This window comes from Castor canadensis, chromosome 15 (assembly GCF_047511655.1).
Source record: "Castor canadensis chromosome 15, mCasCan1.hap1v2, whole genome shotgun sequence".
NCBI classification, from domain to species: Eukaryota; Metazoa; Chordata; class Mammalia; order Rodentia; family Castoridae; genus Castor; species Castor canadensis.
Window position 1 is genome coordinate 37,195,675 of NC_133400.1, and position 27,710 is coordinate 37,223,384.

Consider the following 27,710-nt stretch of genomic DNA (forward strand, 5'->3'; position numbering starts at 1 on the left):
ACAATTGGCTAGAACTAATGGACTTCTATCCTCTTTGGTCAGTGATGAGCTCCTCAGGTTTATCCCAGGCCCCTACTTCCTCTTGTCAATTTGTGTGTCTTGATCACCTAGTTTCTCCAAGGCCCTCCTAGTTTATATAAGTTAGGGCCTTTGAATTGATGGCCACTAAGTTACTGAGTGCTCTTGAACTTCTGCTACAGAGAGTAAGAGTTGTTGGCACTTGCTGGTTTGTCTTAATAATTTCAACAGTCAGGTCTTCCATGTGCTTTTTTATGAACAAGAGGAAAAGAGCTGTTTCATTTTAAGGATTTTTTTTTCTAAAATGTTGCTGCTGCTTCTCCAGTAATACTACTGGACCTAAGAGAAAGGGGATAGTATATGAATTAGTTATAAACAAGAGCTTGGTGTACCCTCCTACCTCAGGCATAGAAACAGCATAGATTATGATACTTCTTTCAACCACTTTTTATGGAAATGTCTGAAGCTTCCACAAAGTACTACTGATGACTTGTTAACTGCATTTTTTTCCAGAGTAAACCATACTATTACTCCGATGGGGATATATTATCCAACAAAATTTCTTCATGCAGGAACTTTAAATTTCATTATGAATACTTTTGAAGCATTTCCATTTGAATATTTTCTTAAAATATTACACTGAAAGGATATTGTAACATATATCATAATTTTTGACTTCTTCTTTCATGCAATACTATGTAAAAAAGATATTATGGGCACATTATTAATCACTAAGCTTTGTTTTTATTTTTCCCAACATGATTTAACTTACATAGTCATGTTTTTTACTAGAGTTTCCAAAACTCCTAAGGCTTCTTGATTATCTTAGTCTGCACTTTAAAAGAAGAGCTTCAAGCCGGAAATCTGTGACTCAGGTCTATAATCCTAGCTACTTTGGAAACAGATCAAGCACGAAGCCCTGAATTCAAATCCCCAAGTACAGCCAAAACAAAAACAGAGAGAGAAAGAAGGATTTAAGCTGGGTGTTGTGGTACACTCAATAGGTTGATGGAGGAGGATCATGAGTTCAAGGCCTGAAAGAAAGGAAGGAAGGGTGAGAAGGAGGGAAGGAAGATTTATTTAGATCTCAGTTCTGGAGGCTCAAGAGCATACAGCTCTCTCTGCTTAGCTCTGATGAGGCCTTATGGGCAATAGCAGCACAATGGGAAAGCACATGTGGAAATATTATAAGGGGAGACAGAAAGCAAATGACTGAGAAGAGGTCAGGCTTACTCTTTTTTAACAACCTGCTCTTGGCAGAACCAACCCACTCTGTAAGACCAGTGCTAATCCCTGCTGACAGTAGCACACCATGACCTACCTTTCTTCTGCTGGGTCCTACCAGGCAAAGGTTCCAGTATCTCAGCACCACAGCACTGGGACCAAGCTTCCAGATCAAGATTCATGTATACACTCAAACTGCATTCAAATGATTCCCACTATTTTTTTTTTTTTTTGGCCATACTGAGGTTTGAATTCAGGGCCTTGCTCTTGCTAGCAAGTGGCTCTACCACTTGAGACGTACCTCCAGCTCTTTTTGTTTACTTTTCAGAAAGGGTCTCACACTTTTGCTCAGGGTCAGCCTCTGACAGAGATCCTCCTACCTTCACCTCCCACATAGCTGGGATTACAAGCATGTGCCACTGCTCCCAAACCATCCCTACTTTTGATGCTACCTTTAACCAGAGGACTCTTCATTTGAAGGGAAGTGATGTTGTACTTAGCAAATATTAGAATGCAGTAGTTTATTTCTTTCAAGCTGTGAATTGAGATAATTGACTGTGTGTCTGTAGTTTCTGGAGAAGATGCATATACACTGAATATTTTCACTATTTTATTTGTTAGATGAATTTAATGAAAAAGGACTTGATTGGGTGCAGAGTTTATATCGAATTTTTCACTAAATCATGATGTGATCTTTTGTTATGGAGTATTTCAAGTCAGTACTGGTGATGTCAATTATCATCGTTTTATTAGTATTTTTGAGGTAGTCTTCATGACAAGAAAGGCAAACCCATCTACAGAAAATGGGAAGTGAATTGCTGCCTACTTCCAGGGTGGGAGGGGTCTAATGTAATCACCATGCCACTATTTATTCTGTCCCACACTACTCCATTCTCCCTGTATGACATACTTCATCCTCCCAGCCTCCACCCCTGCCTTGCTGAAGCAATCACAGAATATAGTCTCATACATACTCTTTCTGCTCTCATTACAGTCTGTCTAGGTCCTGGACTTAATGTGGGGTGTTGTTCCTTTATCGCCTACATGTGTATCACATTTCTGGCCAGGTTATTCTCTAAATTAACCCCACTTTTCTTCCTACCGACCAGGAGAGAAGGTGGAACAGACCATGGGAACTAGGAACCCTGTTGTGCAATGGGGACAAAAGTTGATCCATCATCATCAGGAGCCTTTAGCAGTGACTACTGGGACACTTCTATAGGTTGAAGTTTTAAATGGATCTGAGGATTCAAGATATTCAGGGTTATCAACCCAGATGTTCTCATCCCATGGCTCCAGTATCTTTGTTTCTCACCTAGGTCCCAAAGCTTAACACAGCAGACCTGCCTAGGTTGAGAAGTTAATCCTTTTGAGAGCTTTTCCATTCTTAAAGTCAAGGTCCTCATTGCCTTCTTACCTCATGAGCTAAGAACGCCAATATATATGGAGCATTTAAGCTACTCTCTCCTAATTTTTTATAAAATTGAGATTTTTGTGAAATATAGTCCCCCTACTCCATATCCTGGCTATTGTCAATAGTGCTCCATGAGAGTGCAGACATCTCTTCAATGTGCTGATTTCATTATATTTGACTCTATACGCAGGAGTGGGAGAGGTGGGTCATTTGGTAGATCTTTTTTTTTGTCTTTTAGAAAACCTCCATATTCTTCTCCATAGTAGTTGTATTAGTCTATATTGCTGCCAGTACCAAAGTACCTTTTTTTCATCCTTAACAGCATTTGTTACTTTTTTTGTCTTTTTGATAATATCCACTTAACTGCATTTTGACTTTCATTTCCCTGCTGACTAATGATGTTGAGCATTATTTCATGTACTTGTTAACATTTGTATTTTTTTAGAACTGTCTACTCAGATGATTTGCCCATGTTTAAATTGAACTATTTGCTTTTTTGTTGGTTTTTGTGTTCTTCGTGTATTATAGATACCAATCCTTTGTCAGATGAATACACTGAAAATATTTTGTCTTTGTTCTGTTGTTTCCTTTCCTATTTATCAATTTTTGCTTTTATTTCTTATGCTTTGGGGGTAATAGCCAAAAAAAACTCTTCCTTCTAGTAGCTTCATAAGTTCAGTTCTTGCAGTTAAGTCTTTGAAATATTTTGAGTTGGTTTTTGTACAATAGGGAGTCAAGTTTCAACATTCTACAAATGAATAACCCATTTTTCCAACACCGTTTTATTGAAAAGGCTGTCTATTCTCCAATGTATGTTTTAGGCATCTTTGTGGACAATCAATTGGCTGTAGAGGTGTGGATTTATTATGGGATCTCCATTCTGTTCCAGTGGTGGTCTTGTTGAATTTTATGTTAATACTAGTATGTCTTGTTACTGTACAATGTAGTTTGTCTTGAGATCAGGTATTATGACGCCTCCAGTTTTGTTCCTTTTGCTCATGATTTCTTTGGCTATTCAGGGTCCTTTGTAGTTCCATAGAATTTCAAAACTCTTTTTACTAGTTCTGTGAACAATATCATCGATATTTTGATGGGGACTGCACTGAACCTGTGAGTCCCTTTAGATAGTATAGGCATTTGACCACTCTTAATTCTTTCAATCCATGAACCTGGGAGGTGTTCCCATTTCTTTTGTCTTCAATTTCTTTTATCAATGTTTTATAATTTTCACTGTAAAAGTCTTTCACTTCCTTGGTAAACTTTATTCACAGAGTTTTGATTTGTAGCTGTTGTGAATGGGTTTGCTTTCATACTTTCTTTCTCAATGAGTTCATTTTTGCTTTATTATATACATGCTAGCTATTGATTTTAGTATTTTGATTTTATATCTAGTAACTTTATGCATTTATCAGTTCTAATAGTCTTTCAGTGGAGTCTTTAATTTCTGTATGTACAATGAGGGACAGGAAATGTGGCTCAAATTTCTATATGTGTAATCATTTCATTTGCCAGTAGGGATAATTTGACATCCTCTTTTTTTATGTGTAAGCCTTTTACATCTTGCCTGATTACTCTGAAACTTCTAGTGGTGTGTTGAATAATAGTGGTAAAAGTAGACATCCTTGTCTGGTTTCAGATCTTAAAGCAAATGCTTTCAGCTTCTCCCAATTCAGTGTTTTGGCTATCTGTGTGTTTGTAATATTATATAGCCTTTGTTATGTTGAGGTATATTCCTTCTGTGCTTAAGTTGTTCAATTCATCACTAAAGGATGTTGAATTTTACAGAATGCTTTTTCTGCATTATTGAAACGGTCAAATAGTTTTTGAACTCAGGGCCTTCTGCTTGCTAGGTAGGTACTCTACCACTTGAGCCACTCTGCCAGCCCCAAATGATCAAATAGTTTTTGTTTGTTTGGTTGGTGTTTTTTATTTTTTTTTTGGCTGAGATGGGGTCTCGCTATGTAGCCCATACTGGGCTTGAATTCACAATTCTCCTGTCTCTGCTTTCCAAGTGCTAATTTTACAGACATACATGCACCACTTTGTCCAGCTGATCATATGATTTTCCCTTCTTCTGTTGGTATAATAAAATATTTTATTCATCTGCACATGTGGAAACATCCTTGCATCTTGGTGAATGAACTTTTTGATGTTCTTTTAGATTCTGTTTGCTATTGGTGTGTTGAAAGTTTTTGTATCCTTGGTCATCAGGGATATTCGGTCTGTTCTTTTTTTGTTGTGCTCTTTTCTAGTTTTAGTATTAGAGTGATGCTGGCCTCATAGGTTGGGTTTAGGAAAGTTCTATTCAATATCTGGAGTAGTTTGAGAAGCATTTGTGTTAGTTCTTCTTTAAAAGTTTGATAGAATTCAGCAGTGAAGCCTTGTGGTCCTGCACTTTTCATTGTAGGTGACTTTTTATTATCAATTTAGTTTCACTGCTCAGGTTTGTGTTCGGGTCACTCAGGTTTTCTAAGTCTTTAGAGTTCAGTTTTGGTAGTTGATATGTGTCAAGAAATTTGTCTGTTTCTTGTATGTTTTCTAATTTGTTCAAATATAGTTGTTTATCATAATCCCTGTTGATCCATTGTGTTCATTTGGTATTAATTACAATGTCTTCTTCTTTATCTCTGATTTTAGTTTATGAGTCTTCACTCTTTTTTCTTAGGCTATCTAAAGATTTGTCAGTTTTGATTATGTTTTCAAAAACCCAACTTTTGTTACATTGATCATGTGTATTTTCTTTTCAGTCTCTGTTTTACTTGTTTCTGCTCTGATCTTTGTTATTTCTTTTCTTCTACTAATTTGGGGTTTGGTTTATTCTTGCTTCTCTACTTCCCTGAGATGCATCAATAAGTTGTTTATTTGAACTTTTTTTCATGTAGACACTTACTGCTATAAACTTTCCTCTTCTGTATCCCATAAATTTTGATACGATGTTTCCATTTTCATTCACTTCAAGAATTTATTTTTTTTATTTTACTGGGGGTACATTGTGGCATTTGCAAAAGTTCTTACAATATATCAAATATATCATACTTGAATTCAACCCCCCTCCATCATTCTCCTTTATCCTCCCTCTCCCCATTCCTGGAATAGTATCAACAAATCTCATTTTTCCATTTACGTATATGTTCACACAGTATTTGCACCATATTCACCCTCCTATGCCCTTTCCCCACCTCCTCCCCCTTCCCATTGGTACCATCTATCCAGACAGGATCTGTTTCCCTTTTGATTTCTTCATTGACCCCATTAGTCACTCAACACAATATTGTTTTGTTTTTCATGTAATTGTACAATAGCTAAAGTTTCTTTTGTTGTTGATTTGTAGTTTTATTCTCTTGCATTCTGACAAGATAAATGACATGCTTTTAGGTTTTTTTTAATTTGATGAGATTTTTGTGGCCTGTTATATGGTGTATACTGTAAATGTTCCATGTATTTCTGAGGAGACTGTGTATTCTGAACTATTGGATGAAATATTCTATAAATGTCTATTAGGTCTTTTTGTTGAAAATGAAGTAAAGTTTATAGTAAATTTTAGCTTTGACTTTTTTTGCTGATTTTCGGTCTGTACGATCTATGCATTTATGTAAGTATGGTGAAGAAATCCCAATTATTTTTATATTAGAGTCTCCTATTAGATCTAACGTTTACCTTATATAGTTGAATTCACCTGTGTTTTGTGCAGATCTATTACAATTTTTATTTACTCTTATTGAATTGATCACTTAATCATTCTCTCTTTTTATAGTTTATGACTTGTTAGTCTAATAGGGATTCCTTTATAAGTGATTTGACACATTTCTCTTGCTGTATTTAGACATCAGTCTTTGTCTTTTGACACTTTTGACTGTCATTTTTCTCAGAGAGGACCTTTATGGTCAGTTCTACTTGGGGTCCTTTGAATTTTCTATACCTGGATGTCCATATCTTTCATAAGATTTAGAAAATTTTCAGAAATTATTTTGTAGAATAGGTTTTCTATGCTACTCTCCTTCTATCTCTGCTAAGTTTCTCATTCATGTCATGACTTATCTTCCTGATTTCTTTTAATTGTCCATCATTTATTTCATTAAGTTTTCATAGTTTTAAAGTCTTATATAAGAAATTTGTTAATCTCCTTTTTGACATTCTGTTGCTAGGAGTTAATGTGATCCTTTAAAGGTGTTATGTTACTTTGGGTAGTTTGGTTATTGTTCTTAATTTTGTTTTTTATGCCTCTTACGTCCCTACATGGGTATTTGGGTATCTGGTGGGTCAATTACGTCTACCAATTTTATACAGTTTTATTCTCATAGTAAAAGAATTTCTCCTTCAGTGTCTTCGAGGGTGTTGGTTGGATGTGCTGTGTTGACTTTTATTCCAGATGGCTGCTTCAGTATAGTATCTACACAGCATCTTCAGCAAAAATCAACCTTGGCAATATCTGTGATTCCCTAAGTCGTCTAGGCCTTTCCCTGATGAGCAATGTGCCTTTTGGGTCACAGTTGATCTCAAGAGATGAAACAGTAGTTACTGTGTGCTTAATTCCCTTTTTCAGTCCATTGTTTATCTCCATGCTCTGCCACATCTCTACTGCATTCTAATAAACTAGCTATTGTTTTTTTCCTTGTGATAGTCCTCCATAGACACTTATTTTTATAAACAATAATATAATGATATCACCTGCTTGGGATATTTCAAAAGGTCTGGCTTCGTGTTCAGAAGTTCTTTCTTCAGCTTTATTTAGTCAATTGTTGAAACTCTCAACTGTATTACACTACTGAGTTCTTTACTTTCAAGGTTTTTATCTCATTCTTTTTCATGATCTCTGTGTCTCTGCTGAATTATGAATTGTTCTCCTAATTTGTTGGAATTGCCTCTATATTCTCTTGTAAGCACTTTTAACTTTTAAAATTCTTTATAAGACATTTTGTCAATAACCTTTTCTTTCTATTGCTAGAGAGATATTGTATTCTTTGGAGGCATTGTGTTGCTTTTATTTCTGTTCTTTGATATTTGCCCATCTGTTGAATCAGTTGTGTTTACCAGTTTTATTAGGTAACTTTTGTAGTAGAAGTCTTTCTTTCAAAAATATATGTAAAGGTGTCAGTTTGTTAGGCTCCATTGGATAGGTTTCCAGTTGGTCACCATCGTGTAGTCTCTCTAGCTTCTTCAGCTGTAGTTGATAGCTTTGGTCAGAGTATATGCCCGGGTCAGACAGCTTGCTCCTCTCTAAGGGTCACATGGGAGTGGGAGCACTTTAATGTCCCTGGTTGGTATGGTGCACACAGCAGTGGCACCAGGGAAATGGAAAGTGGGGATGTGTTCCTAGGACCTGCAGAGGTGAGCACAATTGGTAGCAAGGACTTCTAGCACACCAGTAGTATTTCTGGTACTGTGGTCCATGGTAAATGTGTCCTTTGGTCCCGCTTGGACAATCACCACTGGTTTCAGGAGCCTCTGGTGGCTTCAGGGGTGGTGCTGGAGTATGGACCGTGGTAGACACACTCTCAAGCCCTGTAGAATCCAATACTCTGGAAGCAGGGGGCAATAGGACGTATATCTTTATTCTTCCTGATAACACATTATAATGGCAGCCAGAGGCAGAAGCTATGAAGCATGGGAGGCTTACTCTGAGGCCCAGTGGTGGCATGTACTGGCAGCGGGTAGTGGCACACATTAACAATGGCTAGCATATTGTCAATAGAGGGCATGGAACCCAAGAAAGTTGTCCTCGGGCCCAATGGTAGTGCGGGGCAGCAGCAAAGAGTGGGAGGTGTGCTATGGGGTACAGACCTAGATCCCATGAGGCAATCACCTTCATTTTTCAGGTTTCGGGGTGGCATCCCCACAGTGCTGATCTACCTGTTTCCCACAGTACATGCACTGCATGAACTGGGATGCTGGGGTTACAATTGCACTGCTGAGTCTAGTTGGATTCGTGAGACTGCAGCTTCCAAAGATATGGGTATACAGAGTCTTCTGTTCCCTGGGGCAGTATGAATTCCAGTAGTGGCACTTTTCTCAGGATAGCACCATGCTACAACAGTCTGGACTGTGGAGGTTAGGGGATTCATTGCAAATTCCTTATGTAAATAGCAAAGCTACTGTACCAACTCTAGGCAGCTCTCCTAACTGGGCTCCAAGCCTCTGAAAGTTGTGAGAACTTTCTTGAGCATAGGGTCCACAGCCATAGGGTCTGCTGGGACTGATCCCATTTACCCTTTCCCTTGCAATGGAAAGTCAGTCCAGCCAGACAGCCAAGGTTGCAGTTGTCCATGCCCTTTATTCTTCTTTCTGTGCTGCCATCTCGGGTCTCTGGGTCTTAACAGGGTATCTGTTTCTCCCTTGTTGAGAACCAGTGCCTTCCCTTAGCCACTAACTTTGAAATTCACCTGCCCTTTGCTTTTTGGGTTCTTTTTCATGGAGAAGGCGACTACTAGACACTTTTATTTGGCCATCATGGAATCCTCCACACTTTCTAATTTCTAATTCTTAGCCTTTGTGACTTTGCTGCATTTCATCAATTAGCATAGCAATAGCCATCTGATCCTCCATCCTTATATTTAGGTGTTTAGCCCATTTTTCTCTAAAAGTCTGAAATCTCTCTCTCTCTCTCTCTCTCTCTCTCTCGCTCACACACACACACACACACACACACACACACACACACACACACACGAACATTCTACCAGAATACTATCCCAAGATAGCACCAGTGGGAGATAGTGCTATTAGGCTATCCTTGCTCAGCTTGTTAGGTGATCCATTCCAAAAATCTCTTCTTAGTGTCTTTTTTTAGATCACTTTTGATATCAACTGCCATTGCTTTGGTTCTCTCAGAAGCAGACACTGAGATTAATATTTATATACAGGAAGTTTCATTTCAAGGTGGGAGAGAAGGGAAAATGACAGAGTTGGGCTTTGATTTAGTGTCAGTAAAAACTTCAATCCCTGTGGAGCTGTGAAAGTAGAGTGGCCATGCAGAGCTGTCCTAAGTTGTGCTGTGTGAATCCATCCTTTATACCTCTGATTGTCAAGTTATTCTTGAATGTGGTCTCCCCAGAAGTTGTTTCAAACAAGACTGACTACTTGGGACTGTCTACTAGCAATATTTCCAACAGCTCAGCAAATAAATCATTCATCCAGATTTTATATGGCATGTCATAGCATCGATTAGTTTTTGTTTTCTTGATTGCAGTTCCTTTAATTTTATTGTGTGAGTTACACTTAGCCAGATGGGAAGGTGAGAATCTTATTGCTTTGTGGATTTTTCTTTCTAGCAGTTATTTCATTCTCATTTCATTCAAAATCTGATGTGTGATTCTTCATGTTGAATTGTTAATTATTAATCATCCCTTTTTATTTATCCGTGTAATAAATCATTCATTTTTCTATAACCTCTTTGCCTAATTGAATGGAAAAATAGATATTTTTAAATCTACTTTACAAGGTATCTCTAGTCCCTCACCTAGCTTTAATGCTTTTCGTTCTTTAATAAATGACTAGTGAAAGTATGAATATAGTCAACATTTTGTGTTATATTTCTTAAATTTGCCAGGTACTCATAAAAGAAGCTCATAATTTATCACCTTTTATGCAAGCATACTGTGATTAATAAAATGCCACCCAAAAAAAATCTGAATTTTCTTAGTAAATCTTAGAAATCTCTGTGACTACTAATCCCTAATTGGTTTGTTATGTTGATTCTCTGCACTTTTAGATAATTTATGAATTTAACAGCTTTTAAATATTCTTCCTACAGTAGTCTTTATGATCATACTTATTTTAATGAAATTCTTTAACACAAGACACTCCTTCTGCTAAGACTTTCCATATAAAGATTAAATAGAATAACTTTTATGTCCCACACAATTTACATGTAGTATAGTATGCCTTAATTGCTCAATAATTACTTGAACACACATCCCTTCAAGCACATTCAAACCAACCTAAAAGTCAAATAAACAAGATTCCTACCCTCAAGAACTCCAAAAAGGCTTGTGAAACCATAATATCATGATATATTATAATAGATGCCAGGGCAGAAATCCTACTAATGGAAGAAAAGCTATGTTTAGGGGAAATAAATATCTGATGAAAGAAGGGGACATGTGAGCCAATTTTGAAGAAGTCAAGTGGCTGTGAGAATAGAAAGGCAGAACAGAAGCAAATAAATGAGAAAATATAATAAAATCTGGTGACAATTTTATTCTCTCTGGAGTACAACCTTCTTCTGTGGGAGTAGTAGGAATAAGCCTACTGCTAACCCAGGTGTTAACTGTCACATGACAGGGTTGCCCTATAGCTGAAGAAAAGGAATGAGATCAGATTTGCACTTTTATTTTTTAATCAGTCTGAGGGCAACATAGAGGAGACATGGAAAAAGGAGAAGTGGTTGGTGGTAGGTGTATTATCACACAAATCTCAGAAAATCTAGGGACTTTCTGACACAATTATGAAAGTGAACTCTTCATTGGAAATGAACATATGGCCATAAAGGTTGTGAAAATCGGCCATCTTCACAAATGACTATAAATAACTCTGTATCCAGAGGCAAAGTATTTCCAGTGTGGTGGAAGTTATTGCATAGGTATTTGATACATAGACATAAGAGTGATTCCACCTAAAGTCAGACTTTGAGTTCAACTAATTATTATTATTATTTTTATTTATTTATTTTTATTCATCTGTGCATGCAATGTTTGGGTCATTTTTTCCCCCACCCCCTCCATAACCCCCACGCCCAACCCCCTCCCTCTCCCCCCAACCCTCTTGATACCTGGCAGAAACTATTTTCCCATTATCTGTAATTTTGTTGTGGAGAGAGTATAAGCAATAATACGAAGGACCAAGGGTTTTTGCTAGTTGAGGTAAGGATAGCTATACAGGGAGTTGACTCACATTGATTTCCTGTGCGTGTGTGTTACCTTCTAGGTTAATTCTTCTTGATCTAACCTTTCCTCTAGTTCCTGGTCCCCTTCTCCTATTGGCCTCAGTTGCTTTAAAGTATCTGCATTAGTTTCAATGTATTGAAGGCAACAAATGCTATCTAGTTTTTTAGGTATCTTACCTATCCTTACACCTCCCTTGTGTGCTCTCGCTTTTACCATGTGATCAAAGTCCAATCCATTGTTGTGTTTGCCCTTGCTCTAATGTCCGCATATGGGGGAGAACATACGATTTTTGGTCTTTGGGGCCAGGTTAACCTCACTCAGAATGATGTTCTCCAATTCCATCCATTTACCAATAAATGATAACATTTCGTTGTACTTCATGGCTGCATAAAATTCCATTGTGTATAGATACCACATTTTCTTAATCCATTCGTCAGTGGTGGGGCATCTTGGCTGTTTCCATAACTTGGCTATTGTGAATAGTGCTGCAATAAACATGGGTGTGCAGGTGCCTCTGGAGTAACCTGTGTCACAGTCTTTTGGGTATACCCCCAAGAGTGGCATTGCTGGATCAAATGGTAGATCAATGTCTAGCTTTTTAAGTAGCTTCCAATTTTTTTTCCAGAGTGGTTGTACTAGTTTACATTCCCACCAGCAGTGTAAGAGGGTTCCTTTTTCCCCCACATCCTCACCAACACCTGTTGTTGTTGGTGGTGTTGCTAATGATGGCTATTCTAATAGGGGTGAGGTGGAATCTTAGTGTGGTTTTAATTTGTATTTCCTTTATTGCTAGAGATGGTGAGCATTTTTTCATGTGTTTTTTGGCCATTTGAATTTCTTCTTTTGAGAAAGTTCTGTTTAATTCACTTGCCCATTTCTTTATTGGTTCATTAGTTTTGGGAGAATTTAGTTTTTTAAGTTCCCTATATATTCTGGTTATCAGTCCTTTGTCTGATGTATAGCTGGCAAATATTTTCTCCCACTCTGTGGGTGTCCTCTTCAGTTTAGAGACCATTTCTTTTGATGAGCAGAAGCTTTTTAGTTTTATGAAGTCCCATTTATCTATGCTATGTCTTAGTTGCTGTGCTACTGGGGTTCCATTGAGAAAGTTCTTACCTATACCTATTAGTTACAAAGTCTTTCCTACTCTTTCCTGTACCAACTTTAGAGTTTGTGGTCTGATATTAAGATCCTTGATCCATTTTGAGTTAATGTTGGTATAGGGTGATATGGATCTACGTTCAGTTTTTTGCAGACTGCTAACCAGTTTTCCCAGCAGTTTTTGTTGAAGAGGCTGCTTTTCTCCGTCGTATATTTTTAGCGCCTTTGTCAAAAATAAGTTGGTTATAGTTGTGTGGCTTCGTATCTGGGTCCGCTATTCTGTTCCACGGGTCTTCATTCTGTTTTTGTGCCAGTACCATGCTGTTTTTTTTGCTATTGCTTTGTAATATAGTTTGAAGTCAGGTATCGTGATACCTACCGCATTGTTCTTTTGACTGAGTATTGCCTTGGCTATTCGTGGCCTCTTGTGTTTCCATATCAATTTAACAGTAGATTTTTCAATCTCTTTAATGAATGTCATTGGAATTTTGATGGGAATTGCATTAAACATGTAGATTACTTTGGGGAGTATCGACATTTTTACTATGTTGATTCTACCAATCCATGAGCATGGGAGATCTCTCCACTTTCTATAGTCTTCCTCAGTCTCTTTCTTCAGAAGTTATAGTTTTCCTTGTAAAGGTGATTCACATCCTTTGTTAGGTTTACACCTAGGTATTTGATTTTTTTTAAGGCTATTGTAAATGGAATTGTTTTCATATATTCTTTTTCAGTTTGTTCATTATTAGTGTATAAAAATGCTAATGATTTTTCTATATTGATTTTTTATCCTGCTACCTTGTTATAGCTACTGATGGTGTCTAAGAGATTCTGAGTAGAGTTTTTTGAGTCTTTAAGGTTATCTTTATTTGTTATCTGCAAATAGGAATATTCTTTACCTATTTGTATTCCTTTTATTCCTTCTTCTTGCCTAATTGCTCTGGCTAGGAATTCCAATACTATGTTGAATAAGAGTAGAGATAGTGGGCATCCTTGTCTACTTCCTGATTTTAGAGGGAATGGTTTCAATTTTTCTCCATTAAGTATAATGCTGGCTGTAGGTTTGTCATATATAGCTTTTATAATGTTGAGGTACTTTCCTTCTATTCCTAGTTTTCTTAGAGCTTTTATCATGAAATGATGTTGGATCTTATCAAAGGCTTTTTCTGCATCTATTGAGATGATCAAGTGGTTTTTGTCTTTGCTTCTGTTAATGTGGTTTATTACGTTTATTGATTTTCGTATGTTGAACCACCCCTTCATTCCTGGGATGAAGCCTACTTGGTCATGGTGAATAATCTTTTAATGTGTTGTTGAATTCTTTTTGCCATTATTTTATTGAGGATTTTTGCATCAGTGTTCATTAAGGAGATTTGCCTATAGTTCTCCTTTTTGCAGGTATCTTTGCCTGGTTTTGGGATAAGTATAACACTGGCTACATAAAATGTGTTAGGCAGTTTTCCTTCCCTTTCTATTTCATGGAACAGTTTAAGGAGGGTTGGTATCAGTTTTCTTTAAAGGTCTGATAGAATTCAGCAGAGAATCCATCAGGTCCTGGACTTTTCTTTTTGGCGAGACTCTTCATTGCTGCTTCAATTTCATTTTGTGTTATAGATCTATTCAGGTGATTAATTTCCTCTTGGTTCAATTTTGGATGATCATATGTATCTGGAAATCTGTCCATTTCTTTAAGATTTTTAAATTTATTTGAATATAGGTTCTCGAAGTAGTCTCTGATGATTTCCTGGACTTCCATGGTGTTTGTTGTTATCTCCCCTTTTACATTCCTATACTATTAATTTGGGTTTTTTCTCTCCTCATTTTAGTCACGTTTGCCAAGGGTCTTTCAATCTTGTTTATTTTTTCAAAGAGCCAACTTTATGTTTCATTAATTCTTTGTATGGTTTTTTTGGTTTCTATTTTGTTGATTTCAACTCTTATTTTTATTATTTCTCTCCTTCTATTTGTTTTGGGATTTTCTTGTTCTTGTTTTTCTAGGAGTCTGAGATGTATCATTAGGTCATCGATTTGGGATCTTTCAGTCTTTTTAATATATGCACTCATGGCTATAAACTTTCCTCTCAGGACTGCCTTAGCTGTGTCCCATAGGTTCTGGTAGGTTGTGTTTTTATTTTCATTGACTTCCAGGAACTTTTTAATTTCCTCTTTTATTTCATTAGTGACCCATTGTTCATTAGGTAATGAGTTATTCAGTTTCCAGATGTTTGCATGTTTTTTGTTTTATTTTTGTTGTTGAGTTCTAGTTTTATTGCATTGTGATCACATAGTGTGTATGGTATAATTTCTGTTTTCCTATATTTGCTGAGGCTTGCTTTGTACCCTAGGATATGATCTGTTTTGGAGAAGGTTCCATGGGCTGCTGAGAAGAATGTATATTGTGTAGAATTTGGATGAAATGTTCTGGAGACATCAAGTAGGTCCATTTGATCTATTGTATATTTTAGATCTTGGATTTCTTTATTGATTTTTTTATTTGGATGACCTATCTATTGATGATAATGGGGTGTTACAGTCTCCCACAACCACTGTGTTGGAGTTAATATATGCTTTTAAGTCTTGCAGGGTATGTTTGATGAAATTGCGTGTGTTGACATTGGGTGCATATAGGCTGATAATTATTATTTCCTTTTGGTATTTCCCCTTTTATTAGTATGGAATGTCCTTCTTAATCTGTTTGATCAATGTAGGTTTGAAGTCTACTTTGTCAGAGATGAGTATTGCTACTCCTGCCTTTTTTTGGGGGCCATTGGCTTGGTAAATCTTCTTCCAGTCTTTCATTCTAAGCCTGTGCTTATTTCTGTTGGTGAGATGGGTTTCTTGTAAGCAACAAATTGTTGGATCTACCTTTTTAATCCTGTTCGTCAAACGGTGCCTTTTGATGGGGGAATTAAGCCCATTAACATTAAGTGTTAGTACTGATAGGTATGTGGTGATTCCTGTCATTTAGTTGTCTTAGTTGTTTGAAGGTTTGATTGTGTGTACCTAAGTTGAGGTTACTCTCTACTTTCTTACTTTTTCTTTTCCTGTAGTTTGGTGTTGCCTGCCCTTTCATGGTTTTGTTTGCTTTCACTTTCTATGTGCAGAATCCCTTGAAGAATCTTTTGTAGTGGGGGCTTTGTGGTCACATATTGTTTTAGTTTCTGCTTATCATGGAAGACTTTTATTGCTCCATCTATTTTGAATGATAGTTTTGCTGAATTAGAGTATCCTGGGGTTGAAGTTATTTTCATTCAGTGCCTGGAAGCTCTCTCCCCAAGCTCTTCTTGCTGTTAGTGTTTCTGTTGAGAGGTCTGCTGTGATTTTGATGGGTTTACCTTTGTATGTTACTTGTTTTTTCTCTCTTACAGCCTTCAATATTCATTCCCTAGTTTCAGTACTTGTTGTTTTAATGATGATATGCCATGGGGTAGTTCTATTTTAATCTAGTCCGTTTGGTGTTCTGGAGGCCTCTTGCATGTGTATGGGAATAGATTTCTCTAGATTAGCGAAGTTTTCTGTTATTATTTTGTTGAATATATTACGCATTCCCTTTGCTTGCACCTGTTCTCCTCCTTCGATGCCCATGAATCTCAAGTTTGGTCTTTTGATGGAGTCGGTGAGTTCTTGCATTTTCTTTTCACAGGTCTTGAGTTGTTTAACTAATAGTTCTTCAGTGTTTCCTTTAATTACCATTTCATCTTTGAGTTCTGAGATTCTGTCTTCTGTTTGTTCTAATCTGCTGGATTGGGCTTCTGTTTTGTTTTGCAATTCTGTTTCATTCTTTTTTCTGAGATTTTCCATATCCTGGGTCGTTTCCTCTTTAATGTTGTCTATTTTTGTCCTGAGTTCATTTATCTCTTTATTAATCATGTTCTTTGTTTCACTTTGATGTTTATACAGTGCTTCTGTGGTTTCCTTTATTTCTTCTTTTCCTTTTTCAAATTCTCTATTTTTGTTGTCTTGGAATTTCTTGAGTTTCTCCTGTACATTTTGGTTGATCATATCCAGTATCATCTCTAGAAAATTCTCATTGATTACCTGTAGTATTTCTTCTTTTAGATTGTTTCCTTTGGGCTTCATTGGTTTATTTGGCATAGTTATCTTCATTTTGTTGGAGTCCTGATCTGAGTCTGTTTTCTTCATTTCCCTCTTGTTCTTGTACTAATTTTTTGCTATGGGGAAACTGATTTCCCTGTTTATTCTGTCTTCCTATCATTGCCCTTGGTGTTGTTATTGTCCCTGTATTGTGTGCAATTAAGTATTTTCTTGCTTGTAATAATAACATTTGGTCATATTTAGAATGGAAGAGTGAGGGGAGATGTAAAGCAAAGAAGTTAAGGAAAAAGGGAAAAACAAACAAGTAGAAAAAAACAAAACAAATAAACAAAAAAATTTCAAAAATATAAACAGGGAGAGATAGTGTAGTAATCAACAGTAAGCTGAACCAGCATTAGAGAGAAAGAGAGGATTGAAAATTAAAAATAAAAATGAGAAAAAAAATAAATATATAGAAAAAAAGTAATAAAGTTTCAGTCTTAATAATTTTCATGTTCATCCCTCAGCCTCCAATCCTGGAGATGGTATCTGAGAAGTAGTTCTGTCATTGTCTCATCAAAGGGGAACAAACTAAAAAAAAAAAAAAAAACCAACAACAACAAAAAAACCCCACAATTTGTCCCAAGTTCATGTGCAATACAGTTTAAGTAAGTTTTTCAGCATGCAGGTGTAGTTTGGTTATTGTCTCATCAAAGAAAAAGAGTCTGGAGATTGTTCTGTGAATGGCTATCTGAGGCTGTGGCTTAGCTGTCCGCTACTGTCAGCCTGCTGTTGCTGGAGGCTTTATTTATGCAGATCTCAGGAGTGAGCTTAACACTCACCTAGACCCTCAGGCTTTGTTTACTCAGAGTTTTCCTGGGTGCAACCACCACTGCTACAATCTTTCTCCTCGGGGAGATGACACTGCACCTGCTTTTTCAGTCCTGCATCTTTATTTACAGTTCACATGGGAAGTGGGTTTTCCCCCTCTCCTGTGGAGTTTTTCTCCCACCGCCAGTTTTACAAGGTTTCCCACTCCTGATTGCTGGGTGTGTGCTGCCGCTCCTGCCTTCTCCAGCCTGCTTATTTGTGAGGGATTTCCCCTAAACTCCCCGCTTTGGCACTCAGAGAGCCCTGCCCTCTTTGCCACAGTGTCTTTTTTGTTGTTATTGCTTATTATTCATTTTCTCTTTTTTCCCTGGTTGGGGTTCAGTCTGTCCATGGGGCTATGCTGATCTGGCCCAGGGTTTTCGATGGGAATACCGCATACCGCTTAGCTCACCTTGTGGTCTGTGTCTTCCAAGCCCTCTGGACGCTGCCATCTGGCCACGGTGCTGGAGCCCGCCTGGTTTCTCTGTTTAACGTGAGGTGGAGATGCTATGCACAGGCTGGAGGTGTGGAGGAGTCAAAGTTTGCCTCTTCTCGGTGGCTTTTCCTGTAAGGTGTATCTCCAGCGTCTCTCCAAGATTTTACTTTAGGAGGCACGCTTTTTGCTTTCTCCCTCTAGCCACCATCTTTGAATTCCCCCAAGTCAACTAATTATAAAAGCAAACAAATTCCTTAATTTTCTGGGGATTCTATGAACTTTTTCATTTTTATAATTGCATGCATTAGCTTCATAAATTCATATGAAGCTTTTACACAAAACGATAAAATGTGAATGATGGTTTTCTAAGCATAATGAGGAAAGCCTTTTCTTTAAAATAGTACTGATCTTCACATTGCCCTGAATAATTACCATTTTTAAAACATAAAAGAATGTCACTTTAATATTCCAGTGAGTCAGCTCACAGGTTTAAAATCTCTATATTCACTAAGTAAAACTGCCATTATGCAAACATTGTATTAGCTTGCACTACTAGGAAGATGTGCATCCAGCTAGCATTTGTGTTAAAAGGATATTTGATTTGACTGTTGTTTTTCAAAGAAATTTTATTAAAACTCTTTTACTTTCCAAATAAACTTTAGTATGAATTTTTTAAAGTAATTCTTTTTCTCAAAATTCAAAACCTGATTTATTGATCTCTTAACACATATGTTGAAGATTTTGGGTGGTGAAATAATGTGATTTAAAGTAATCTGAAACTTACCTGTGATTTTATATATATATGTATATATATACACATACACACACAATTGTTGCTTTTCAGTTAAAAATGCACACTGTGATTAAGATCAGAATATCACCTTGCACCTCAGAATAGAGAAGATTTTAAAATATATGTAATTTTTTAAATGTAAGGCTGGAGATGTAGTGCTCAGTGACAGTGTTTGCCTAACACATTTAAGTGCCAGGTTCCATCTTTAACATCACAAAAAAAAAAAAAAAAGAAAAAAGACTGCAAGTAATTGTTCTTGAAAATAAAAGAATGCTTTCAAAGAACTACTACCAAATGTGCCCTTTAAGTACATTTTCCTTAATTATACTAAGATAGCTTAAATCTTTTTTATGTGATCAAACTTGTTAAGATATGTGTAGATAGAATTGTATTAATATTTTTATATATTGTATCTCTTCCTGCTTTTAAATATGTACATCATCAGTATGACTACAAAAAAATTACATTTTTATTCTTTTCTTTCTAGATTTATTCCTTACAACATTGTCTGAGTCTAATACCTTGAAGTTTGAGATATGGGAAAATTTGGTAAGAAATCTTTTCTTTGAAGCATTAAGTTATAGCTTTCAATTCAGGCATACAATTTAGAAAATAAAATTAATCTCTTGGTCAGTTGGTTTTCATAATAAATATAACCAGTTTAAGAGCCTTTGGTTGTGTTATGCATCCAAATGGTTCAGTGTTGCTGAAGGAAATGATCCATCCAGCATCCATTCCTCTGCCATGCCTAGGCCTGGCTGCCAGTTAAACCAATCAGCTGGCCCTAATGTGCATGTTAACAGGACCCCAGCTAGGCTGTCAGCTATTGATAGAGGTTACTGTCATTTAGTTTGTCAGCCTGATAGTTTATAAAGAAAACACTTTTCAAAAACTAATTTTTCCTCTTTGATTTCAGGCTTATATAAAGAAATAGGAGCAACAAAAAGTGACTAGGATTAACAAGTCTTGTCCACTAGTTGTTGTTTTGTTTTAATTGTTAATAAAAGATTCCCAAACCAGTGTCATGATTTTATTTTTAGTTTGATGTAGATTCTAGAAAGATATTTAGTGAAGAATAAACCACAAGTTAAATTTCAGGCTGCATAGTAGAAGACAGAATTTGAGGTCAATAAAAATGGTCAAATTCAGTGACATTTGCTACATATTGGACAATATAAAGTCTGACTTTCCTCATGGAAAATGGATGTAAGAGTCTGCTTCATTTATGAAGAGTAATTATAACCATATGTGTAAAGTACCTAGAATACAATAGACACTTAACAAATTTTAGTTTTAAATTTTTTGATTTACTGCCTAATTACTCCTAATTATCTTTTATTCAATCCAAAGTAAACCTATAACCTCTTAGAAATTTTATGAAAATGCTGATGAAAAATAATCATTTCTCACAAATGTAAAGGAGATTCATTGTTGGCCACTATCTCCAACAGTAATGGTCAATGATGTTAGCCTGGACTCCCTTCACATTTAGAAACTAAGGTGGCTGAAGGGCTCTGTCTAGACAGGATCAAAGCTTATCAGATGACAAAAATAGGGTATAGAGAAGTAAGAAAGACAACTAAACCAAAAAGACTTATCTTTGTTCAATATGCTGCATTTTCAAAATATAATTGTATTTGCGTTTCTGATGGTGGAAATATTGATATCCTATTCTTTATGACTATTATACAGTAAGACACCCATAGCTGGGGATACTTGTTTGCAAATAGCCATTCATTCCTACCTTGTTTGAATATTAGCTATTAGAAAATGAGATACCTGTTTGATTTATTTTTACCTAGTGGAAGAATGATCCTTAATACAAGTTAAGTGTGTGTACAAAATTATGAAACACTTTTTAAGTGTATCATGCCCTGTCATCTTAGAATGGCTTTAAAGGTGATCAAGTGCATCACTGCAATAGAAAAAATAATTTTCATGAAGACTTAATTTTCATTGGGATTTTTTTTCCTTTGATACCGTTTTCTTTCTGATACTGTTTTCTTTCAAGAAAATTTGAAAAGTGGTAATTGCATAATAGGAACTAAGACTTGTTTTCTTGCAAAGGAAAATTATTCAGACTTTTTTCATGTGTGTGGTATTGGGGTTTGAACGTCAGACCTACACCTTGAGCCACTCCAACAGCCCTTTTTTGTGATGGGTTTTTTTCGCGATAGGGTCTTGCAAACTGTGTGGCTTCAAACTGTGATCCTTCTCATCTCTGCCTCCTGAGTAGTTTGGATTAAAGGTGTGAGTCACTGGTGCGTGGCATTCAAATATTTTTTAAAGATATTAAGGTAAATTTTGTTCCAGGAAACTGCTTCTAGTGGGGTTTTGCAGTAGGGGACAGATTGGGCTCAACAACAGATACAACAAAGAAAAATGAGACTTTATAGCCATGGAGCATGGTGGGTGTCTGTGCATCCAAAATCCTGAGAGGGTAGCATAATCTTTGCTAAACTCATCTAACAGGATTCTAGCTATAGGCATGCCAGAGTGATTAGACATTAATTGGGACATTCAAAACAAACTGACTTAATGGCATTCTTCTTAACACTGAACCATGTAGGTGGTTGAACATACGAAAATCAATAAATGTAATAAACCACATTAACAGAAGCAAAGACAAAAACCACTTGATCATCTCAATAGATGCAGAAAAAGCCTTTGAAAAGATCCAACACCATTTCATGATAAAAGCTCTAAGAAAACTAGGAATAGAAGGAAAGTACCTCAACATTATAAAAGCTATATATGAAAAACCTACAGCCAGCATTATAGTTAATGGAGAAAAACTGAAACCATTCCCTCTAAAATCAGGAACCAGACAAGGATACCCACTATCCCCACTCCTATTCAACATAGTACTGGAATTCCTAGCCAGAGCAGTTAGGCAAGAAGAAGGAATAAAAGGAATACAAATAGGTAAAGAAATATCCCTATTTGCAGATGACATGATCCTATACCTTAAAGACCCAAAAAACTACTCAGAAGCTTCTAGACATCATCAATAGCTATAGCAAGGTAGCAGGGTATAAAATCAATATAGAAAAATCATTACCATTTCTATACACTAACAATGAGCAAACTGAAAAAGAATGTATGAAAACAATTCCATTTACAATAGCCTCAAAAAAAAATCAAATACCTAGGTGTAAACCTAACAAAAGATGTGAAAGACCTCTACAAGGAAAACTATACACTTCTACAGAAAGAGATTGAGGAAGACTATAGAAATTGGAGCGATCTCCCATGCTCATGGATTGGTAGAATCAACATAGTAAAAATGTCGATACTCCCAAAAGTAATCTACATGTTTAATGCAATTCCCATCAAAATTCCAATGACATTCATTAAAGAGATTGAAAAATCTACCGTTCAATTTATATGGAAACACAAGAGGCCAAGAATAGCCAAGGCAATACTCAGTCAAAAGAACAATGCTGGAGGTATCACAATACCTGACTTCAAACTATATTACAAAGCAACAACAATAAAAACAGCATGGTACTGGCACAAAAACAGACATGAAGACCAGTGGAACAGAATAGAGGACCCAGATATGAAGCCACACAACTATAACCAACTTGTCTTTGACAAAGGCGCTAAAAATATACAATGGAGAAATAGCAGCCTCTTCAACAAAAACTGCTGGGAAAACTGGTTAGCAGTCTGCAAAAAACTGAAACTAGATCCATGTATATCACCCTATACCAATATTAACTCAAAATGGATCAAGGACCTTAATATCAGACCCCAAACTCTAAAGTTGATATAGGAAAGAGTAGGAAATACTCTGGATTTAGTAGGTATAGGTAAAAACTTTCTCAATGGAATCCCAGCAGCACAGCAACTAAGAGATAGCATAGATAAATGGGACCTCATAAAGCTAAAAAGCTTCTGTTCATCAAAAGAAATGGTCTCTAAACTGAAGAGAACACCCACAGAGTGGGAGAAAATATTTACCAATGATACATCAGACAAAGGACTGATAACCAGAATATATAGGGAACTTAAAAAACTAAATTCTCCCAAAACTAATGAACCAACAAAGAAATGGGCAAGTGAACTAAACAGAACTTTCTCAAAAGAAGAAATTCAAATGACCAAAAAACACATGAAAAAATGCTCACCATCTCTAGCAATAAAGGAAATGCAAATTAAAACCACACTAAGATTCCACCTCACCCCTGTTAGAATAGCCATCATCAGCAACACCACCAACAACAGGTGTTGGCGAGGATGCGGGGAAAAAGGAACCCTCTTACACTGTTGGTGGGAATGTAGACTAGTACAACCATTCTGGAAAAAAATTTGGAGGCTACTTAAAAAGCTGGACATCGATCTACCATTTGATCCAGCAATACCACTCTTGAGGATATACCCAAAAGACTGTTACTCCAGAGGCACCTGCACATCCATGTTTATTGCGGCACTATTCACAATAGCCCTAAGTTATGGAAACAGCCAAGATGCCCCACCACTGATGAATGGATTAAGAAAATGTGGTATCTATACACAATGGAATTTTATGCAGCCATGAAGAAGAATGAAATGTTATCATTTGCTGGTAAATGGATGGAATTGGAGAACATCATTCTGAGTGAGGTTAGCCTGGCCCAAAAGACCAAAAATCGTATGTTCTCCCTCATATGAGGACATTAGATCAAGGGCAAACACAACAATGGGATTGGACTTTGAGCACATAATAAAAGCGTGAGCACACAGGGAGGGGTGAGGATAGGTAAGACACCTAAAAATTTAGCTAGCATTTGTTGCCCTTAATGCAGAGAATCTAAAGCAGATACCTTAAAAGCAACTGAGGCCAATAGGAAAAGGAGACCAGGAACTAGAGAGAAGGTGAGATGAAAAAGAATTAACCTAGAAGGTAACACACACGCACAGGAAATTAATGTGAGTCAACTCCCTGTATAGCTATCCTTATCTCAACCAGCAAAAACCCTTGTTCCTTCCTATTATTGCGTATACTCTCTCTACAACAAAATTAGAAATAAGGGCAAAATAGTTTCTGCTGGGTGTTGAGGGGGTCGGGGGGAGAGGGAGGGGGTTGAGTGGGTGGTAAGGGAGGGGGTGGGGTCAGGGGGGAGAAATGACCCAAGCTTTGTATGCACATATGAATAATAAAAAAAAAAAACTGAACCCTATAAGGGTGGAAATGGGAGCCCAAGTTTGGACTGAGTAAAAAAACTTAAATCTAACAAATTTTGGTTAAAAAGAGAATCTTTGTCAGTACTCATATTAACAATAAGTAGGTCATTAATATAAATTATGGGGAATGTAGACTCAAAATTAACTAGTTCATATAAAATGCAGTGTTCATAAAATTTATCACTTTATGGTAGCATACTTACCAAAAAGAATTCAAAACCTATAAAACTATATTAGCTAGTAAATGAATAACCTGCAGCAAATCTTTAAATTTAGAGTGTCAGTTGTTACATAACTTCATGGTAGTGCTCTGGAAGATACAGAAATGTAGGCCAGAAGGAGGCCTTAGATGTGTGTTTGAACGACTGACTGATATGACGAGAGATGCTACCTCATGCTACAAGAGTTGAAAGTCAGAGCAGTTGCTTCTCTCCAGTCCACCCAGGTTTATTAGTGAAAGCTTTGAAAATGATGTGGTATTTGAAATGGCTGGTACAGATGAGTAGGATTTTAGCGTTGGGAGATAAGAGAATGAGAGAAAGAGGCATGCAAGAAGTACACAGGAAGCAGGATGTATTCAGAGTACTGGTAGTTGGTTTGAACCAGAACATGAAAGAATTTGATAGAAAACAATTGGTTTAGACAAGATCAAAAAAAAGCCTTGACTTCAAACTAACCAGTTTGATCTTTAGGAACTCCGTTGAGAAGCTATTAAATGATTTAGGACTTTGAGTGAGATGAATAGAGGTTTCATTATTGTAATCAGTCTGGCTATTCCATATCAGATAGGTTGGCATGGAAAATCTGGAGGTGGTAAGATAACTTAAGTAGAATTCACAGCAACCTGGGAAAGATGTACATGATTAAAAGAGTAAAATTCTGAGAATGGATAAGAAGGGGTAGCTACAAAAAGATAGGATGACCATTAGCACAATGGTAACTTATGGTGGCCTATAGCAGAAATAGAAAGATAAAAGAAATATCTAATTTGGGGTATGAAAAACTTTCTTTAGAGATATGTCAGTGAAGTAGAAATGTAGAACTGAAATTCAAAGAACTGGGTAAGGGCCATAAGAAGAGAGTCCAAAGAATGGCAAAGCCAGACATTTAAACACTTGTGTCAGAATTTTTCGACCTTCACACTATTGCCATTTTGTTGTAGAGAAATGTCCTGTCCTTTGTAGGTCATTTAGTAGCACACCTTGCCTCTATTCACTTCCCCTCAATTGTGATAATTTAAAATGCATGCAGACATTGCCAAATGTTCACTGGGGGATAAGATTGTGATAACCACTGCGACACATGAATGAAGATGGGGGTGCACAATCATTATCACATATTGATTCCTGGTCACTTCTTAATATTATGCAGATGGCAGTTTTTGGCATTCAGTGTTAAACTATTCAACCAGGCAGGATGGTTGGTGCATACCAGCTACTCAAGAGGTAGAGGCAAGAGGATCAGGAATAAGTAAGAGAGCAACCCCAGAATAGTTAGGGTGATGTGGTCCTGTCTGGGGGGGGGGGCTGGTATCAGTGGGAGGGGAAGCATATGGGGAAAGGGCGTGAGAGGGTGAATATGGTGCAAATACCATGTACCATGTACGTAAATGAAAAAATGATATCTGTTGAAACTACTCCAGGAATGGAAGGGGTAGGGGAATAAAGGAGAATGATGGAGGGGGTAAATTCAACTATGATATATTTGATATAGTGTAAGAACTTTTGTAAATGTCACAATGTACCCCCACCACAACAATAATTTTTAAAAATTAAAATGGCTTTGGGGTAGCTCAAGTGGTAAGAGTATTTGCTAGAAGTCCTGGGTTTAATCATCATGGGGTAGTAGGTGGAAGGTTAAAATATTCAGACCAAGGCATTGATACTTACCCATGAAAGGATATTTGCTATAACATAGCATTTATGGTTGGAATTCAAGCAGAAAATAGCAGAAAGTCTCTGTTCCTAACAGAGGTGGGTTAGCTTCTTTAGTGGTGGTTATTACGGTAGAAATTAATAATATTACTACTAGTGTTCCTACTGTTAGTAATAGTTAAAAATGTCAAATAGTTAAAATGTTAAATAGTTAAAATGTTAACTAAATGTATAGTGTAGGTTAGTCACTTTATTTGAATTATTTTATTAATCTTCACCAAAAAAAAAACTTTTAAAACTGCATTTCAGAGTTAAGTCAATGATACTTAGAGTTGAGCTAAGAAATCTGTTTCTTAAACTTCTACTCTGAAGTCATTGTACAGTATTTCCAGAAACCAACTAGACAAAATAAGAGACAAGGACAAGGCTGCTACAGAAACCCCAATGATTACACCAATTTTGGACTTTAGGAAAGCAGTAAAGGCCAATAAGAGCACTATAGTAAAGAATAATTTACTTTGTAAGCACAAAGCTCTGAGGCAGACCATGGAATAGATGAGCTCATGACAAAAGTACTCGCAGATCATAAGCAGAACTTCCAGGGTAAAAATATCTTCTGGATGCCTGATACATTACATTTTACAGAATACTTCCTGCAGTTAGTCAGCACATATTCCAGTCTGACAATGAAAAATCAAACCCAGATTAGTAAATAGCTGTCCCAAAGTGATACAACCTCTCTATGAAAACAGCACCCATGTTATCTAAACCTAAGTCTAGTGCTCTTTCCACCAAAGTATTCTGCTGTCAGTATGAGTTCAGAATAAAAACAAATATTGATGTCTTGTGTGTCTTGTTAACATTAGATAGCTGGATAGCAGCTTCGTCTTTAAAGATAATATAACCATGCTTCACATCAAAATGTGTTATGAGAGGAACAAAATATTAATAAAGCAATTTATTAAATCATTTTCATCAAATAATGAATATTTAAATGGCACTAATCTGAATCAAAATTACATTGTATAGGTTTGTAATGCCAAGTGAAATAAAAAGTAAATGGTAGTTAGGGGAAGTTTGTCTAAATATTGTCATTTCCCAAGTTGTATCAACTTTGTAATGTATTCTATGCACATACTTTGCCAAGAATATATTCTCTTCCTCCATTTATTAGAAGGATTGCTCTTCCACTGATGTTCATTGTGAATGTGGCATTTTACACTTGGGAGGCTTACTGGGAAGTGTCATTGTTCCTTGATGGAGATGAATCATGAAGTTATATCTGGAAATAATTCTAGATATACTTATCAAAGTTTACAGACCTTCAGTGGATTGATTGATTCATTTGACTCAGTTTTTCGGGTTCATATTCAGCTTGATCTCATGTTATAGCTTGTTTTAACTGAGTTCTTTTCTACTCTTTCAAGAAACATTGTATCCACTCAGTACACAATGCTCTGATCTTCTAAACCTCAAATAAACTTCAATAGCACATAACACTTTAGTCAAAAATTTGGCAACTTTGACACATCTACAACTGGAGGGGAACCCTAAGGTGTAATACTCTAATATAAACAAGATGTGTTCAGAAAAGTCATTTGGAAAGTATACTAGATACTTTAGTAATGGTAAAGGAAACTTAATTCTGTCTGTGGATAATTGAATTTAAATGGTTGGAAAATTGGATGTCACAAGACAAGTCTCACTCACTCCTGATCCTCAGAAATGGTTCTTGTGCTTTCACTGTAGCAGTGCTTTTCCTTGAAAAAGTCAGAAGTGATTTCTTAAAGAACTTACTTGAAGATTTACAGTATCCTCAGAGGAATAAAGGGAAAACTTTAAAGTATATAAATATCCTCTATAGGTATATAAGCACCAAAGTCAGTATATCAAA

The 27,710-nt window shown here is 36.5% G+C and overlaps 1 protein-coding gene across 2 annotated transcripts in view; it reads left to right on the forward strand.

Annotated features, from left to right (window-relative positions):
- Itfg1 (integrin alpha FG-GAP repeat containing 1) overlaps nt 1-27,710 on the forward strand; it is a 247,457-nt gene that overhangs the window by 52,781 nt on the left and 166,966 nt on the right. For both annotated transcript variants that reach the window (XM_074056051.1, XM_074056050.1), the window contains exon 7: nt 19,261-19,322. In XM_074056051.1, coding sequence (XP_073912152.1) covers nt 19,261-19,322 — 62 coding nt within the window. The remainder of the gene's footprint in view (nt 1-19,260; nt 19,323-27,710) is intronic.